Source organism: Stenella coeruleoalba (assembly GCF_951394435.1).
Source record: "Stenella coeruleoalba genome assembly, chromosome: 16".
Lineage (NCBI taxonomy): Eukaryota > Metazoa > Chordata > Mammalia > Artiodactyla > Delphinidae > Stenella > Stenella coeruleoalba.
In genome coordinates, this window is record NC_137162.1 from 70,538,712 (window position 1) to 70,557,632 (window position 18,921).

General features: G+C 38.7%; 1 protein-coding gene and 1 long non-coding RNA gene across 4 annotated transcripts in view; one reads left to right on the forward strand and one right to left on the reverse strand.

The window, feature by feature from the left end:
• Positions 1-18,921, reverse strand: part of LOC307175226 — a 479,060-nt gene that overhangs the window by 24,174 nt on the left and 435,965 nt on the right. The gene's annotated exons all lie outside the window — the stretch shown is intronic.
• TMEM26 (transmembrane protein 26) overlaps positions 1-18,921 on the forward strand; it is a 47,173-nt gene that overhangs the window by 3,878 nt on the left and 24,374 nt on the right. For 2 of the 3 annotated variants that reach the window (XM_079900980.1, XM_079900981.1), the window contains exon 2: positions 14,977-15,055. The exons of the other annotated variant lie outside the window; for it this stretch is intronic. In XM_079900980.1, coding sequence (XP_079757106.1) covers positions 14,977-15,055 — 79 coding nt within the window. The remainder of the gene's footprint in view (positions 1-14,976; positions 15,056-18,921) is intronic. 3 annotated transcript variants of the gene reach the window in all.

The window sequence follows — 18,921 nt, forward strand, 5'->3', positions numbered from 1 at the left end:
ATCCATTGGTCTTACAATTTTGACTCTACCCTATAGAACCAAAAGTACCCATATGCAAAGACACACATACAAAAATACTAATTTTCATCTTGTTAGTGGAAAATAAAGCTAAAATCAACCTGATTATTCACCAATAGATTGGTTGAAAAATTGTAATATACCCATGCTATAGAATATTTTGCTGGTATTAAAAATAATGAGCTAGGGCTTCCCTGGTGGCACAGTGGTTGGGAGTCCGCTTGCTGACGCGGGGGGCGCAGGTTCGTGCCCCGGTCTGGGGGGATCCCACGTGCCGCGGAGCGGCTGGGCCCGTGGGCCATGGCCGCTGGGCCTGTGCATCCAGGGCCTGTGCTCCGCAGCGGGAGAGGCCGCAGCAGTGAGAGGCCCACGTAATGCTAAAAAAATTTTAAAAAATAATAATAATGAGCTAGATTTTATCTATTGACTTTGAGGGATGTCCATGATATGTTGTCAGAAGAATAAAGTTACAGACTTATGTATATTATGCCCTCAATTTTTAAACAAACTTGTCAAAGAACTACCCTTTGTATCAATTGAATACATTGTCTATTTACTAGTCAAGAAGAAGAAGGAGGGGGAGAGGAGGAGGTGGGGAGGCAGGAGAAGAGAATGAGAAGAAGAAGAAAGAGGAGAAGAGAAAGAAGAAGAGTTGGAGGAAGAGGGAAAACCCTCTCACACTGAAAATCAATCAATCAAGGCCTGAACGGTGGACTAAACTCTGTTTACACATGAAGTGAAAATTTCTCTTCTGGAATATCGGATCCATGAAACTCCTTTAGACCGCTCTAGGCTAGTTTGAACATTGTTCTTTTTATTAAAATTTGCACCTGGCCCCAAATAAATCAAATCTATAGAAATCATGGTGCAATAAACAGAGCTAGAGAGGAAAATGTGAAAAAAATTTCTTGAAACGCAGCAAACATATTACACTTGTCCAAAGAATGTTTCTTTAGCTATTCTTTGGATAGGAAAAATGGAACTAGAGCTGCTGAGCTCAGCTGTCCAGGGACAGGCAACATTACATCAACACTAAGAACTTGCCAGTTGGAGGAGCTTAATTTGTTGGAATCCTATAGAATAAAGAGGGTAAGCCAACGACACGTTCCTTGTTAAGTCCAACAAATGTGTGCTGGTGGAATTTGGCCCTTTTCCCCTAGTATTTATTAATTTCATCTGCTCTTCACTTACTTTTCATTAAGATGAAAATTAGTATCACTGCTTTATTTTTTCTTGATTTTGTTTTCTATTGTCTGGGCAACAATCCAAAGGGTCTGTGAATTACCATTTAGGTACAGTCAAACAGAAGATAAGATTTCCAGTTGCTTTCTAGCTAATACTGATAAAATATTCCTCAGGAAATAGAAAAACGATCAAGATTGTGACAAATTTGAAGCCTGTTCACTTAAAAGCAGGTGGTATCTGAGAATAAGTAGAAATCTAAGTTGAATTTATTGATAAAACTGTAGAATTGTAAGTACTGAGCTTTCTTCATCAAAATTTCAAGAATACAAGGTAAATATCATTGAGTTAATAAAACAGCTCACTTATATGGTCACCTTTCTGCATTGTCTCTTGCCCTTCTCTTTTTTTTTTTTTAAATAAATTTATTTATTTATTTTTGGCTGTGTTGCTACCTGCAGGCTTTCTCTAGTTGCAGCGAGCGGGGGCTACTCTTTGTTGCGGTGTGCTTCGATAGTTGTGGCTCGCGGGCTTAGTTGCTCCGCGGCATGTGGGATCTTCCCAGAACAGGGCTTGAACCTGTGTCCCCTGCATTGGCAGGCGGATTCTTAACCACTTCGCCACCAGGGAAGTCCCCTCCCTTCTCTTTTATTAGGTTGAATCAGACAACTACTTGTTGACCTGCCTACTAAGTAAACATGACACATGCTAGACACTGTGAAGAAACAGAAAACAGACATATTTGAGATTTTAAAATAAAATGTAGCATTTCAATGAAGTGTTCACATGTGTGGGAATAAGAATAATTGTGAATAGTTAGCATTTTGTGATGTTCGGGCTCTTTCAAGTGTTTACAGAACTTCCCACTTGATCCTGACAGCAGCTGTAGTTATTTTGTTTCTGTTTTCTCCCATTTTTAGGTGAGGAAGCTGAGGCACAGAGTTGTTACACCATTTAAAGATCATTGAGCTGGTGATGGGGAAAGCAGGGATGTTAAGACTCTAACAATTTAGAGGAGAAAAGGATGTGGGGAGGAGTGATGGGGCAGGGTGGGGACGTGGCCAGGGGATGGTGAGTAGGGAGGGAGAGGGGGCTTTACAGCATTTGAGCCGCAGCAGGAAAAGCAGATATGAGAGAGAAGAGTGCCAAGGCTGGGTAAGTAAAGGACATCCTGAGGGAGGTGAGTGTGGGGAAACGATGACAGATTTCTCTGGAGGAAACACAGAGCCTTATCATTCTTCATTCAGCAAAAATACCTGGAACATCTCAAGTGTGTTAGATGTTTTTTTTTAGTGCCAAGAATATGGAGGTGAATAAATCCTGCCCTGAAAGAACTTGTATCTTAGTCAAGGGACTCAGAAAATAAAATAAATAATAAACAAATGTGCTGACGGGGAACTGGATAAAGGCAGTCAAAAGGTACAAACTTCCAGTTATAAGATAAATAAGTACGAGGGATAAGATAAATAAGTACAACATGATTAATATAATTAACACTGCTGTATGTTACATATGGACGTTACTGAGAGTAAATCCTAAGACTTCTCATCACAAGGAAAAACTATTTCTTCCCGTTTCTTTTATTTGTATCCGTATGAGATGGATGTTCACTAAACTTACTGTGACAATCATTTCATGATGTACGTAAGTCAAATCATTAATGCTGTACAACCTTAAACTCACACAGTGCTGTATGTCAATTGCGCCTCAGTGAAACTGGAAGAAAAAAACCAGGTGTGCTGAGAAGTAACAATAAGCAGGTAAACAAATGAGGGATCAGAATTATGAAGGCCTAAGTGGGATGGGTTATAGAGGGATGGAGGCCCGGGGGAAGGTTCCACTGGGTGGAAAGAGAGATGTCTAGCTGGGGAGGCGACGTGTGAGCTGAGTCTGTTAGAGAGAGAAGGAGCCAGGCAAGGGAAGAGCCAGGGAGACGATGAAAGAAGTGAGAGGAAGAAGAGCTATGCGTGCCTTGGGACACTTCCGACATCCTCCCAGAAGACAGAGAAATACTGACTTTCTCTTCTAGTCTTCATTGTCTCTTCTCCCCATGTCCCCTGCCTCCAAGTGAGAAATTCCTTCTAAATTTTATATTTGATCATATCTCATTTTAAAAAATTGAAGTATAGTTGATTTATAGTGTTTTAGGCATACAGCAAAGTGATCCAGTTATAGACACATACATACATACACACATGTGTATATATATAGTCTTCTTCAGATTCTTTTCCATTATAGGTTATTACAAGATACTGAATAGAGTTCCCTGTGCTATACAGTAGGTCCTTGTTGTTTATCTATTTTATACACAGTAGTGTGTATCTGTTACCATATCTCATTTGAAACATCATGTGTTTGAAAATGTCTGGCTGGCCCCCAACTAAAAACAGGAAAGATAAATTAAACATCAAAAGAGATTCCATCCTAAATTGATTGCAAATTCAAACCAACTGTGTAAAAAACTCAGTGAAATCTGATTTGATTAATCAATTGTATTTAGACGGTTCAGCAGCGGAAATGAAAAACCTAGACTAGACAGGTATCGTATGAGGTCTGACCCTGAACAAGTTTGGAGCAGTGTAGAAGAGCTCTGTAGGATTATAATGCTGTAGTATTTGATAATATGTATCTTCCTCTACCAAAACTGCTTACAAAAACGCCACAGAGGACGTTGGGAAATAAAAGCACTCTTCTCCTGATCTTGTTGGGTATCAGAGAGGACGAAATGAAGGCATTTAGAAGGAGACCCTATGATTTCCATATGGCCAGGGTGGGCACCGGAAATTCTCCCAGGAGATAAACTGTTTCTCTTCTTGTTCACATTTGCTGTCCAGATTTCCTGATATCTCTCCTTAACTTTTTAGTTATTCCAATAATACTTTCCACTGTGCATTGGACTTAACAGTACTGCCTGCAGTGTACATCCAGAGCTTTATAATATTCATTATCTTCACATGTGTTTGTGTGTATGCGTTTTCTATCCTGAACCTTGAGCTCAAGGCAAAAGGGTGACTTACATTTGCATCCTTTTTGTAGGCATACACTGAATGTTACCAGCAAATGACTTTGTTTTTAGTGATCCGAGTCATGGTTTAGGAGGAAGAGTCTTAACCTATCTTGAGTTAGTACTATGCTTTGCTCCTAAGAAGAAGTCGTATTTTCTTCCTTTATTTCACAATGAACTTGGGATCAAATCAATAATTATGGCTGCATTTAGAATGGGACCCCCAGGAAATTGAACCACTGAATGATGCCCGTGTTTTTCTCCACCAGTATGTTCAAGTGAGACATTTAAAACTGAAAATTAAGGCTATAATATTTTGTAACTTCGTGTACTTGACTGGGAGAAAAACAAAGTACAAATTAGTGTGGGCAGCTCCCATGAGTCAGTGTATATGTGTATATCCCTACTTCTAAATTTCAAGCATTTCTCCTTCTCATAGCAGTGACATTATTATGCATACAGCATCAGGACGAATCTGAATAGCTTCACTTTTATAACAATGGAAAATTCACCTTTACATGGAGGTTTATTTTCCCCATGTGCATTTCCCTCCCTACTCCAGAAGTTCCTCTAAAGTACCAATATCAGGCGTGTTAGACCTGGAGTGCATAAATCATTTTGTTAAAGAAAACCCGTGGTTTTTAAAAAATAAAATAGTATTTTTTAATATGCAGGTATGAAAAAATGAACTTTCTTTGAAAGTCACGTTCAGGATTGTTAACAGTCCACAATTTTAATATAAAATGCCAAGGTGGGGCTGATTTTGTTTATTTTTTCTGAATATAAACTTACCACCCATAGTTGTTCAGGGAGAGGGGTTATATTTTATCTTTGGGTTGTCTGACCTCCAAGAAGTAGCTGGTGCATGACTGACTTAATGTTGTATGCTTATTAGAATAAAAATTAGTAATTCTTAGAAAAAAAAGAAGTCCTCTCTATGATGGATGCCTCTGACAGCCTCGGTTGGGTCCTACAAGAGTCCTTTGCTTTCTTATTTCCCTGATTGAGCCCCCTGTTCCACACACCTATTTTATTATTAGGAATAGCCTCTTAATATATTGGCTATGCCATTTTCTGACAGTCTGTTAATAATGGAGATGAGGAGGATGATGAAAGTGATGGTGATGATGCAGGTGGTAACAGTTATTGATTACTGAGTACTGACGATGCTCCTAGCCTGCTTTACATCCATTATCTCATGTGATCCTCACGACCACCCAATGAATTCGTTTTCATCTTTATTACTATTTTATGATGAGGACGCTGCGCATAGCAAGGCTAGGTCACTTATCTAAGGTCACGACTAGTAATAATAAATCACAAAGACAATGCCTAGCATATGGTGAGCCCTCACTTTTATTGAGCCAGGCTTTTGCACTGAATGGATTACCTCCTTCACTCCTCACAATAGCCCTCGTGCTACTATTCTAGCTCCTACTTGCAAATGAGGAAGCCAAACTCAGAGAAGTATTCCCACGCTCGGATTAAACTCCATCAGCCTGTTTGTTGCGCTCTGCATTCGGTAACCAGACTGGGTTTTGCCCGTGGACAGTACAACTACGTATATTTTGGGGGTCAAGGATTCCCTACAGTAGAGAAAGGGTCAAAGTATTTACTCTGTTTCAAAACTGGGTAGGTAAATCTCAGGTGACTTGCTAATGAGTACTAGGATGGTTTTGCTTAGAAGGTACAAAATTTCAGACTCCACATGGCCACGACTCAGAGACACTTGCACAAGCAGACATCCCTGTAAAATCAAAGCAGATGCAAAAGAAGACAGAAGAGGGGAAAAATTCTAGAGCGTCTTCATTTTTGGTCCTGAAGTGAAGAACCAATCTCTTCCACAGAACAGAAATAAATACCGTTGTCTTTTATAGAGTGAAATAAATTGAAGTGTTATATAAATAACATCCACAATGCATTTAATCCTCTGAGAGACCATTAAAATTCCTGTAGTCATTAGTGCTTAAGTTCGCTTGTTCATTAAACAATCATTTATTATAGTAGGTGCTATGATGGTGTTCTTGAAGGAATATAAAACATGCGCAGTTATATGAGGACAAGACAAAACAATACTCTGAGAACCAGATAATTTTCCACAAATTAAGTCCAAGAGTGCAGAAAGGCTTCAGAATAAAGACACGGTCTGTATGGTAGACTTGTTGGACATGGAAAATTTCTCAGGTATGTGCTTTATGTCCTAGCCTTTGAAGTGGCTGGTGGTTTTATAAGAGTGGAGAGAAGAGAGAAGGGCTTTTCAGGTTGAGGGAATATCATGATGGTAATACACAGGGTTTCAGCTGGAACCAGTTCATTTACGAAGATGTCACGATTTCCTTTGCCTCAGAAATTCTATGAGAAAAACAGTCATGTAGATCCTAAAAATCGATGCATATTTTGTCCCTAGAGCTCGTTTAGTCATCCTGAAGCATTTTGTTGAGGTTTGAACGTGAGCAACTTCAATTTTAATGGAGTTTGTTCTTGCTTTAGATATCATCTTGGAAATTCTTAAGCGAAGTGAAGTATGCAATACTAATTTTGCTAGTGGTTGATAATATACTTTGAGAATGCTACCTTATTGAAAAAAACAATCAGTGACAATGAACAAAGAAAGTTATAATTAAAGGCCTAGTGTTCAGCTTCAGAAGTATTCTCCTTTTTACAAAACCTAGATGTGGGCATTCTTCAAGGGCTTTGGAAATCTAAAGAACGACTCCACTGGAATAGGCATTCCTAACCCATTTGAAGTTCCTCCCTGTGTCTTCTATTCTCGTTATTAGTCTGCTCCCCCATAAGATCCTGGACAAAACAAACCCATCATCTGATCTTGGTACCTATGGAAACCTACACACTCCATATTCAATTTTCCATTGGTGGGGAGTTCTCACCAGCCTACGGCCATTTGGTTGTGGCCTCCCCTCCCCCTGCTCCTCCCTTATGGGCGGGTACCAGCAAAGGGCTCTAGGAGGGAGGTGATGACAGATTAGTGATTTCCCAGGCATTTGGGGGTCGTGTGTTCTAGAGGAGCACAGGGTGCATTTTGAGGGGTGGCAGAGGGTAGGTGCTATCTGGAGACTGTCGTATTGGACACCCTTACCCCCTGTGCTAACAGAAAGCCCTCCTGAGCAGCCCAGATGGAAACCGTGGCTGTTAAGGCCCACTTCAAGAAACCAGTCTACAAGTAAGGAGGCCAGACAGTCCTTAAGTTGTTAGACACGGTTTAGGGGCTCATGAAAGGATATCTTGACCTAGTTTCTTGATTTCCATGAAAAGAAGCCTATTAATATAAAGTGCTCCAGAAATCTTGAAGACCCTCGAGGCTGTTTAACACGAGATTTTGAAACCTGGGTCTAGTATATCCTGATAACTCCACGCTGCCTTTGTAGAGTAGGAAATACTGAGCAGTGAAATATAAATAAAATCGCAGTTCGCATCAAAGTAATTTTGGAACATTATTTTTGCTCCATTTAAATATTATCTATCTTCAGATTTATGCATATAATTACAAGATTAGAATCCTCACTGTTTGCAGAGAGAAAAGCTGATATTATGGTTAATTTTTCTTCTATTTGCCTACTTCCATTGTTGTATGTTTCTAAAGTGAATAAATGTTACTTTTTCAATAAGAAAACAATAATAAATATCATTTTGGGGAAGAGGAAGATGGAGTCCTAATTCTAGGCTAATGGTGAGTTGAAGTAGATATCCATTGCAAGGCTAAATTGCTAAATGTCATGACATAATCATTTTGTGAAAAACACTGTCATGTTGAAATGACAACTTTGTATGACAAATGATACTTTATATTTGGATGAACTGAACTGAAAATAAAGCAATGAGTATAGCTCTTTAAGAGCTCAGAGCAGTGTCTAGCATGTAGGAAGACCAACAAACATATTAGTGAACAAATAAGTACGTAAACAAACAGAGAAAAACGTCCTTTAATGTAAGGTGCTCCTGCTGTGTATTTAGAGAGAATTGGTGTGTTGGCTAAGGGCTGTGAAATAAAAAACAAACAAACAAATAAAAAAAAATTTCTGTGGAGAAAAATTATCTTCAGGAAGGCTGGAATTTAGAAAAACTAGCTGAGCAAAGGGAAAGCAATTTGGCATTAAAGTATTAATGCTGGGCATCTTCTATATGGTGATAGGGTAGTGATGGTTGGAACTGTGGTAAGTCTGAGTTTCCAAGGATAGGTAGCTCATCAGTAATCAGGTATTATCAATTTTGTAAAAATATCCCACCTGGACATGTCTTATTCATTTAATCATATATTTATCAGTTTTTGTCAGTCTCTCAATAGTGTAACATAATTTTATAAACAAGCAACCAGAAACCTGATTTATTTCTGAGATGGCTAGACCCCTCTCTGGTATTAGTGCTTGTGGTTGGTATCTACTTACTTTTGATACAATTAAGACATGAAAACTGGAGTAAAATGATTTGTAGCCCCTAAGAAAGGGCATGCAATTTGGTTAATTACCCAGAAAGAGGTGGGATCGGGCTTAGTTTTTAATTTTTAGAATTCACATTCTCCTTGGTTCCAAAAATGAATCGCTGACAATGAACTATCAAGAATATGACAAACCTTCAAAATAATAAGTAACAGCTAAATGTCATCTTGAAATATTAAAATCCTTCGTAGTGGCAAAAAATACCAAATTTATACAAGAACAGAATAATTAGTTTCCTTCAGAAAAACTTCTGATAAGAATCAATTTATGATGATATTTCAAAAAGAGATTTCTAGTCAAACCAGCAACAGAGTGTCAAGAAAGTTGGAATTATAAATCAACTAGGACCTTATGAAATCACTGACTATTTGGGGGAGCCCATCATGTGCCAAACACTGTGGAAGGAGCTGAGGGCATAATGTTGAGCAGACAAGACACAATTCTGTGCTTGTATTGGGTTGGCCAAAAAGTTTGTTCATTTAGTGAATACGTTGTTCAATAAAGGTCTTCATGAGAATGAAAAGCGTCCTTTATTTTTACTTAAAACCGAACGAACTTTTTGGCCACTCCAATATTACTCAGAATTGCTGGGAGACAATTAGTGACCACAGGTACACATACACATATATACATATATATAGTTATAAAATTTGAAACTGTATGGGGTGAAAGTGAAGAGTGTTATATATAGAACAAGTGTAACAAGGAGATCTAATTTAGGCTGGAAGGACAAGGAAAGCTTTTCTGTGGAGTCCTATAGAGCTGACATGAATTTTGAGAAGGAGATAATCCGGTGAAAAGTGAGGGAGAGAGGTATTTCAAGGGGGAGAAATACATGTGTGAAGACCTGAGTTAGGAACTCACTCAGCTTTTTTCCAGAACTGAAAGAAAACACCATTATAGGAGCTCAGTGAGGAAGAATGCAAGCAACAGAGACCAAGAGGTAGGCAGGGTGCTGATGGTACAGCATTTTATAAGTCATGATGAGCAAAAAGCCCACGCCAACCATGACTGTGTGACAGTAACTGCCTTAACCGTGAACGTGAAGTTAGACATAATGATGTCCACAGCACTGCAAACAACTTCCCTTGATTCAGGGAGTCTCAAATAGGTTTGGTTTTGAGAACCATAGTTTAAAAATGGGATTGATTTCAAGTTATTTGAAGAAACAATCTTCTAACCAGGTATTCTGTGGGTCTGCTTTAAGTGTAGGTGCTGAATATGTGGCCATGAGTGTATCTGCAGAGCTGAGCCTGGGTAAGGCAGCAACTCACATGTATTGAGTATATACAGTATCAAGCTCATAACACTGTCTTATTTAATCCTCACAACCACCCTATGAGGTGGATATTATTATACCCATTTCCATAGACAAGGACATTGAGTCTCAGGAAAGGTAGCGACTTTCTAAAGATGAATGAATAGAAGAGGCAAGATTCAAGTTTGGGTCTCTCAAGTTCATGAAAATGCTACCACAGTGTCACAGTTCCTCAAGGGACACAACAAGAGGAGCATACTTGTTACCAGACCCGCTGAAATGGGAAGAAAATGTCCTCGTAGATGCCAGCAGCCTCCATTCACTTCATTTGCTCAATCCTCCCTTTATTTATAAATTCAGGCATTCAAGCATTGAAGTATTTGCTTAATAAACATTAATTAAAGACTTAAAAAGACACCTGAGACCACTGAGGAGGGGAAAAAATGAAGGAGAGGGAAGAGGGAAGGGACATAAAGATATATAGGACTCAGGATCTGTCTTCAAGGAACTTAGGAAAGCGAAGTCATATATACACATAACAAGAAAACAGTGGAGAATGTGTGGGGTCACAAGAAAAATACAAGTTAAGATTAACTGCTGCCATTAATTCCTATATTGCAAAATACAGGAAGGACGTCGATGGGTAGAGATGTAAGAGGAGGGCTTTCCAAAACAGGCAGTCATAATTTGAAGGGACGTTTGCTCCAAAAACCATGTCAGAGCCTCTCTTCTCAGATGGACCAAGCTGAAGGGGCAATAGAGCCCTTTGCTCTTAACAGGGACCCATGGTCCAATAAAACATATGTGACATATGGTTGAAATGTCTTCTTCATGTCCCAAATAAAACCTATCATACATGTTTTAATACTTCTCTAGATTATAGAGACTTATTTTCTCCATAATTAAAAAAAAAAGAAATTTCAGTTGTACAACTACCACAGCCTGCTACTGGGGGGGGAGGGGGGAGGGGGAGGGGGAGGGGGAGGGGAGGGGGAGGGGGAGGGGAGGGGAGGGGGAGGGGAGGGGGAGGGGGAGGGGAGGGGAGGGGGAGGGGAGGGGGAGGGGAGGGGAGAGGGAGGGGAGGGGGAGGGGGAAGGGGAGGGAGAAAGTAGGGAAGGAAGCTCCTGATTCTCATTTGCTATTGACCACTTCGCAGACTAGGCATTTCGTTGGTAATTCTACCTGGAAGCCTTTGGAAATTCCAGCAAATCCTCTTAGGTGTAGGGTTAAGAGGGTAGGAAATAGGGGGAGAAAGACTATGGACTCATACACTCTTGAGCTGAATATGATTAATTCTCGGGGGGTTAAATGTGATTCCCTCTTCCCACCCCCTTTTCACTTACATCAAATAGGTCTGATGAAGAGGGGCTGAAGTGAGGGAAACTTTCTAAAACATTTTGTTTTGTTTCATTTTAAATACACAGCAGGTTGAAACTACTGAGTTGCTCAGCTTGATAGAATGTGGTAAAGGAAGAGGAAGGGGAAGGGGAGATAAGATTAAATAATGGAGGCTTTGAATATCAGAGAGAGAATTTAGATTTTCTGTAGTAAGCAGCACAGAAAATCCTGGATTTGGAAGTTTTTTGTTTTCTAATATAACTAGATTTCTAATTAGAGGAAATATGTTGAACCAGGATAGTATTTTTTTCCAGTTATAGAAATAAATCTTATGCATAGAAGATGTTAAGGGTTATTGTTCTTTTTTATTCTTAACCTCTTTCAAGAGCTATGTTATGTTCAGTCTAGAGTCTTCAGTATTGTTAGGGGAGTTAATCCCAAAATTAATTCCAAGAGAGTCAACAAAACTGCAGTCCAGCCAACATTTGATGTATCCAAACAAACATTTACATATTCCCTCCTACTGTCCCTCCAACCAGAATTCATTTCCTTTCCCAATTTCACAAAGGAAATATTCTCTCCTGATGTTTCCCTTGATATGGAAGGTCAAAGAATTAAGTGTTCCTTTTCTTTTTGAAAGCATGTTCAACATGGGGGCTTTTGATATCTTGCTGCAGCCCAGCCATCATCTAAATCAGATTTTAATAATATCATGACCCATACCCTTTTGTTTCAAAATTATTTTTTGCAGGAATTCAAAGGTAGGGTAGTGTCCATTTAAATACTGATTTTTTTAAACATCTTTATTGGAGTATAATTGCTTTACAATGGTGTGTTAGTTTCTGCTTTATAACAAAAGTAAATCAGCTATACATATTAAATACTGATTTTTTTTAAAAGACTCTCTTTCTTTTACCCTTTCTCCCTTCTTCTCCTCAGAAGTTGAAAGGAGATATTAATGAAAGGGTTAACAGCCTTTAAAAAGTCCATTCTAAAAATTTTCCTGCATTTAGGTTTGCTCACTTCTTCCCCCACTGGATTATAACAGTATGAATTTAGTAGCATTTCATCTCAAACAATTCTATTTTTGAGCAATTAACATTTCTATTTTTCAGGTCACTTTAAACCATCACATATGTGTACTAAAAGTATTTTAATAAAATTATATTGACTTACAATTTTGACTTTAAGATGACTCATAAAGCAAGATTCCAATCTAAATTAAATGAAAGTGGAAGAAATAAATTTGGAAAGTATGTAATTTTCATCTTCTTTCAAATTTTTAAGGACATGTTTTCATTGCACAATGTCCCATAATTATATTGGTAGTAGCTACTTGTTATTGAATGCCCAACTCTGACAGGCACTGCTTTATAGAAAGTACAGTTGACCCCTGAACAGTATGGGTTGGAACTGTGCAAGTCCACTTATATACATATTATTTTCAAGAAATACATACTATAGTACTACATGTCCCATGTTGTTTGAATCTGTGGATGTGGAACTGTGGATACAGAGGACCGACTACAGAGTTATATGTGGATTTTCAACTATGCAGAAGGTCAGTGACCCTAACCTCCACGTTGTTTAAGGGTCAACTGTATAATAAAAATTCCTGTGAGATAAATGTGACAGCTATGGACTGAACTGTGTTCTCCCCAAATTCATATGTTGAAGCCCTAACCCCCAATGTAACTGTATTTAGAGACAGAGCTTTTAGGAAGTCAGTAAGGTTAAATGAGGTTCATAAGGGTAGGGTTCTAAAATAATAAGATTAGTGGCCTCATAAGAAGAGAAGAGAGGGCCTTCCCTGGTGGTGCAGTGATTAAGGATCCACCTACCAATACAGGGGACACAGGTTCGAGCCCTGGTCCGGGAAGATCCCACATGCCACAATACAGGGGACACGGGTTCAAGCCCTGGTCCGGGAAGATCCCACATGCCACGGAGGAACTAAGTTGGTGCACCACAACTACTGAGCCTGGGCTTTAGAGCCCACGAGCCACAACTACTGAGCCCGCATGCCACAACTACTGAAGCCCACACTCCTATAGCCCATGCTCTGCAACAAGAGAAGCCACTGCCATGAGAAGCCTGCGCACCGAAACGAAGAGTGGCCCCCGCTTATAGCAACTAGAGAAAGCCCGCATGCAGCAACGAAGACCCAATGCAGCCAAAAGATAAATTAAAAAAAAAAAAGGGGCTTCCCTGGTGGCGCAGTGGTTGGGAGTCCGCCTGCCAATGCAGGGGACACGGGTTCGTGCCCTGGTCCGGGAAGATCCCACGTGCCGCGGAGTGGCTGGGCCCGTGAGCCATGACCGCTGGGCCTGCGCGTCCGAAGCCTGTGCTCCACAACGGGAGAGGCCACAGCAGTGAGAGGCCCGCGTGACGCGAAAAAAAAAAAAAAAAAGAGAGAGAGAAATCTCTTTCTGTCCTTGTGATGTGTATGCACTTAGGAAAGGACATGTGAGGATCTTGAACTTCTGGCCTCCAGAACTGTGAGAAAATAAATTTCTGTTGTTGAAGGCATGCAGTCTGTGGTATTTTGTTATGGCAGCCTAAGCTAGTATATGACTGTTCCCATTTTGTGGATTAGGAAGCAAACAGAGGTCAGTGGCAACACTAACATTTGAACCTGATGTGTCTGACTACAAACAAAAGCACTCTCTTTGAATTGCCCTCTGAATTTTGAGTCTGAAAATAATTAATATAGATAGTTCTTTAAAAAAATACCAAACCCTTCATCTGTTGTTTGTTGGTATAGGCATACCTTGGAGATACTGCAGGTTCAGTTCCAGACCACTGCAATAAAGCAAGTCACATGAATTTTTTGGTTTCCCGGTGCATTTAAAAGTTATATTTACAGTATACTGTAGTCTTTTAGGTGTGCATTGTTTTAAAAATCAATGCACATACACTTAATTTAAAAATGCTCCATTGTTAAAAAATGCGAACTATCATCTGAGCCTTCAGTGAGTCTTGGAAGTAACATCAATGATCACTGATCACACATCAGCATAACAAATATAATAATAATGAAAAAGTTTGAAATATGTGACACAGAGACACAAAATGAGCAAATACTGTTGGAGAAATTGCGCTGATAGACAGACTTCCTTCACGCAGAGTAGCCAGCAACCTTCACTTTGTAAAAAATACAATATCTGTGAAGTGCAATAACGCAAAGTGTAATAAAATGAGATGTGCCTGTATTTTTATTTGTACCAGGTTTAGCAGAAACACACAAAGCCAGTTGATTTCCTTCAGTACATATCATCTGATGTTTGTCTTTTTGTACGTTACTATTTGAGCTCTCAGAATTTCAGGTTAATGTTGAAAAATGTAGCCAATCTTTCTGAAAGTACAATGTTCAAAAATCCAAGATTTACTATTTCTGTATTTGCTTCTTGTAAAATGTATTAAATACAAAATACACAGTTTTGTGCCTGAAACTAATTGGCAGTACCCCATTAAACTATATTAAAATTAACATCTATTAATTGGATTAGAAATTCAGTGAGAATGACAGCTGCTAGTGCCTTTTACAGTTATTTTGTTTCTCTATAATCCATATGGCAGGAATCACATAATGCTTTTTTCCCCCTTAGAAATAAACACTTGAGATAAAATGGTCTGACTCAGTGTGGTCAGGGTATGTGCACTTGTTTTCTTTTTAAAAAATTTTGTAAAAGCTGAGCTATCTTTTTTCTCCTCTTTCACAGGTTTTCACCAGCCATATTTTTATATCTCATTAGCATTGTTCCATCATTATGGCTTCTTGAAATGCACCATGAGACCCAGGTATGTCCTTTTGGAAAGAAGGGAAGTGGAATACTCAGCAATAAACTACATTCACATTATAATCCAATTTCTGTCAGAAATGCACTTTTCTAAGGAACTGGAGTTATCAAGATTTGAATAAGTAAGAGGCCTCAGCGAAAAGGAAGTGAATCCATGATCTGTAAAACCCCATGAAAATGTTGCATTCATTTAAGATTTAAGACTACATCATTCATTAACAATTTGGGTTAGAGATCTTGTTCTTAAGACTTCCCCTCCAATATGCTACAGTTTACATGGGGATATACAATTCTGGTTTTAACCCTTGCCGCTTCAACGAGTTATTGTGCTAAGAACGGGCAGGGCTCAGTCATCTAGCATCCTATAAAATGACATTTTTAGGGACAACAGAAACAAAAAAGAAACCCCATCATCTGTACTCAGCTATACAAATACAATCAAACTTGGAGGGGCTATATGAAGTAGTCTGTCTTAAAATACAGGCTTTGCAGGTTACAGGAGATTCACTTTTGAGGGTCCTATGAACTGTCTCAGTAAAATAGGAATTTCACCCTAGGGACCCGAAATAAGGGTAAAGGAGAGGAGCCAGGGGACCCACCGTCAGGAAGGGTGGGCTCTCTGTTTTAAGACCACACTGACCTAGAAAACAAACAGTGGGTTCCAATAAGAGTCCCTAATCTATATTAGGGAGATACAGAGGGAGGTACTGATTTTTAAGTGAGCTGCTTCTTGCCTGGGCAACCCTAGGTAGCAGGCTCTAGGCTGGATTTGGTCATTGATTGTTGTAACTGCTCCTGTACAACACTGGGGGTGCCAGTTGGCGAAGTCCATCAGACTGCAGCCTGGACATCACATCTTCAGGGTGCAGGTTACAGGTTCATATGTTTTACAGTAGTTATAATATTATTTTAGGACATTTACTGGTAAAATCTGTGAGACTGTTTCACAGATTTCTTTGCTACAGTTGGTCATTTCATAGCAAAGTTAAGCCTCTTATATATGTTTCAGATATTCAAACCTTATCTGGAAAAGGCTTGCTCCAAATTTTAGGCACACAGATGGGAATTTAGTTCTGTAGACTATTTCTGAATTCCACAAGCATGTACCAATGATGTAGGCATGAAGAAAACATTTGTCTGCCTAAATCTCCTGTTTAAAAAACACTGAAGTCAAAGACTCTCTATATGTTTGTAGCAAAAGTATTTTTGTCACAGTACATTGGTTGGTTCAAGTTATTATAGCTTTTAAAAACTGTACCATAAGGATTAGGGGACTGTTTCAATTTCCTTACTACTTACTGCTTTCAAGGATATGAAAATAAGCTCTGGTGATTTGAATCATTTTTTTCCTTCACATCTAATTCTATGACGTGGCTATCATCCACAATAACAATTCATTTCCCCAAATGCTTTTATAATATAAATGCTTTGCACAGTTAATTGATATACAGGTCCAATCCTATTACAACAAATAGCATGCAACCAAAAGCTCTCTTTTTAAGAAAGAAGAGATTTTTGAGCCCTGGGAAGTACCTCTTTAATTTTCATACTACAAAAGAAATTGGACCTTTAGCAGTAATGGATTTGACTCATTTTGACACTGAGAATTAAAACGAATGCCCAGTGATTGAATTGGGCAGGCTGGGCAGAGACAGAAGTAGAAAAAAGAGAGAGAGAGACAAAAAAGTATTGGCATTGCGTTTAAAGAAATAAGAAATGGCAGAATAAAGGGAGGTAGAGAAATTCTTAGTCCATTCATGTAGGAAATTTTGGTTATGATAATAATCACTTTTTTCATATAGTCCCTTCATTTCAAAGTATTTTCAGATACATTTTCTCATGTATACACCCAGCAACATGGTATATGGATTTCTATTTTATAGAAGAGGACCCTGAGACTAAGAAGGGTTAAGTAATTTTCCCAAGGCCACACAGCTAATCAACCACAGTTCTGGGGCTTAGAACCTGAGTCTTGAGCCCTAGTGCATTAAACCACACTGCCTTTCTCAATTATGTGTTCTGTGTGTTCCAGGAATTTGCATCAAAATCATCTGGATTTTTCATGATGGGAAAGGATCATTTAATTTCCTTTCACATTTTCCCTTTACTCTATACCCTAAATGCTCTAACCTATGACTTGGCATTTGAAAAACATGCTGACCTATTTCATGAAAACATTTCTCCTAGATGATCAATTCTGTACCTTCATTTCTGAATCTGGCTGGGTCTACCTGAATGGAAACAAAATGCTTATGACAACAGTTATGACCTTAACTCTTAGTCAAGTCTATTTATGAAGTGGCACAATTCAAGCAAAGGAAATTTTCTGGTCTTGATGGTGTCACAGTCTGGTTGACCCAACGGAGTACTTTCTAAGCTATTAAAACTTTTAAGACAGAGCCCACGAAAAAGTGACTTGTTGGCACCCAGATCGTGCACGTCACTCACTTACACAATGCTGAATGTAAACAATATTACCATAAAAACAATATAAGTCAGGTTAGGTCTTAGGAGTTAAACCACTGTTCTTTGCAGTCCTAAGGCAGCTGCCACTTAAAGGAAAGTCGTATCAATTTATAACAAATAGAGTTCTAAGAATAAAGAGGGACTCAGGTCTTTATACCATAACACGAACTACAAAACTATTTGCTATCAAGTTATCTTATGCTGCAGTATAGATGACGATGTTTTAAAAATAACAAGATGTCTATGGATTTTCAGTGATAAGAATGTAAAAAAACATCAGGGTCACCATTTTAAATATACAATCTGCTTTTCATGCCTGTAAGAGAAGTGGTCAAATTTGTTTCCTATTGAACATGAGGTTCTTAGATAGAGTCACCAAACTCCTCTGCAATGAGGATTTGTTGCTCAAAGATTTAATTTGTTATCTTTATTATCTTTTCTCGGAGCCTTAGCTGTACAAAAACAAAGGGTACAAACAACTGCATTTTTGCTCTTAGAGTTACGGCACATGGCCATTTTTCTTAATTATTCTTGTCATTTCACCTGTAACACTAGTTGTCTTGATGGAAGGGAGGAAAAAAATAGCTTCTTGACAGACTTTCTTTCCTACTTTTCCAAGTAGCTCATAGAATGATCGATGAAGTATCCAGAATAACTAAGAAAAATACACTTCTCACAATGTTAGCATTTAAAAAATAATAATTTCTCTCTAAATCCAAATGTGTGATCATGTGTGTGTGTGATCATGTGTGTGTGTGTGCATGTGTGTGCATGTGTGTGTGTTTGTGCGCGTGTGTGCATGTGTGTGTGTTTGTGCATGTGTGTGTGCATGTGTGTGTTTGTGCGTGTGTGTGCATGTGTGTGTGTTTGTGCGTGTGTGTGCGTGTGTGTATGTTTGTGCGTGTGTGTGTGTTTGTGCATGTGTGTGTGTTTGTGCATGTGTGTGTATGTGTATGTGTTTCAAAAGTACGTTTGCTCTGCAGATGTTTTTAAAAAGAACAACCATATATATATATATATATATTTTTTTTTTTACCCATTTGTGAAATAATCATTGGCTACAGTTACATTTTCAAGTGCCACCCCTTTCCTCTCTTATGTACTTTTTTCTTCTCTTTCTGTACCTCAGAGTCCCAGCATCTGGCTGGATAAAAATCATCCACAGTTCACTTGTAGAAATTTGCATGCAAAATGAAAGAACAAGAAGGGGGAAAAGTGCCATTTATTTTAGGTCTATTGCTAAATTTTTTATAAACCTAAACTGACTTCTAAAGTGACACAAGATGTATATGTTGATGGGTGAATATGTTAATTTATTATTATTTTGGGGGGGTTGCTACAGTGCTTAACAGGCATGATTGAAAGTAACTGAATTATCTATATTAGCAAAATGGTATTTTA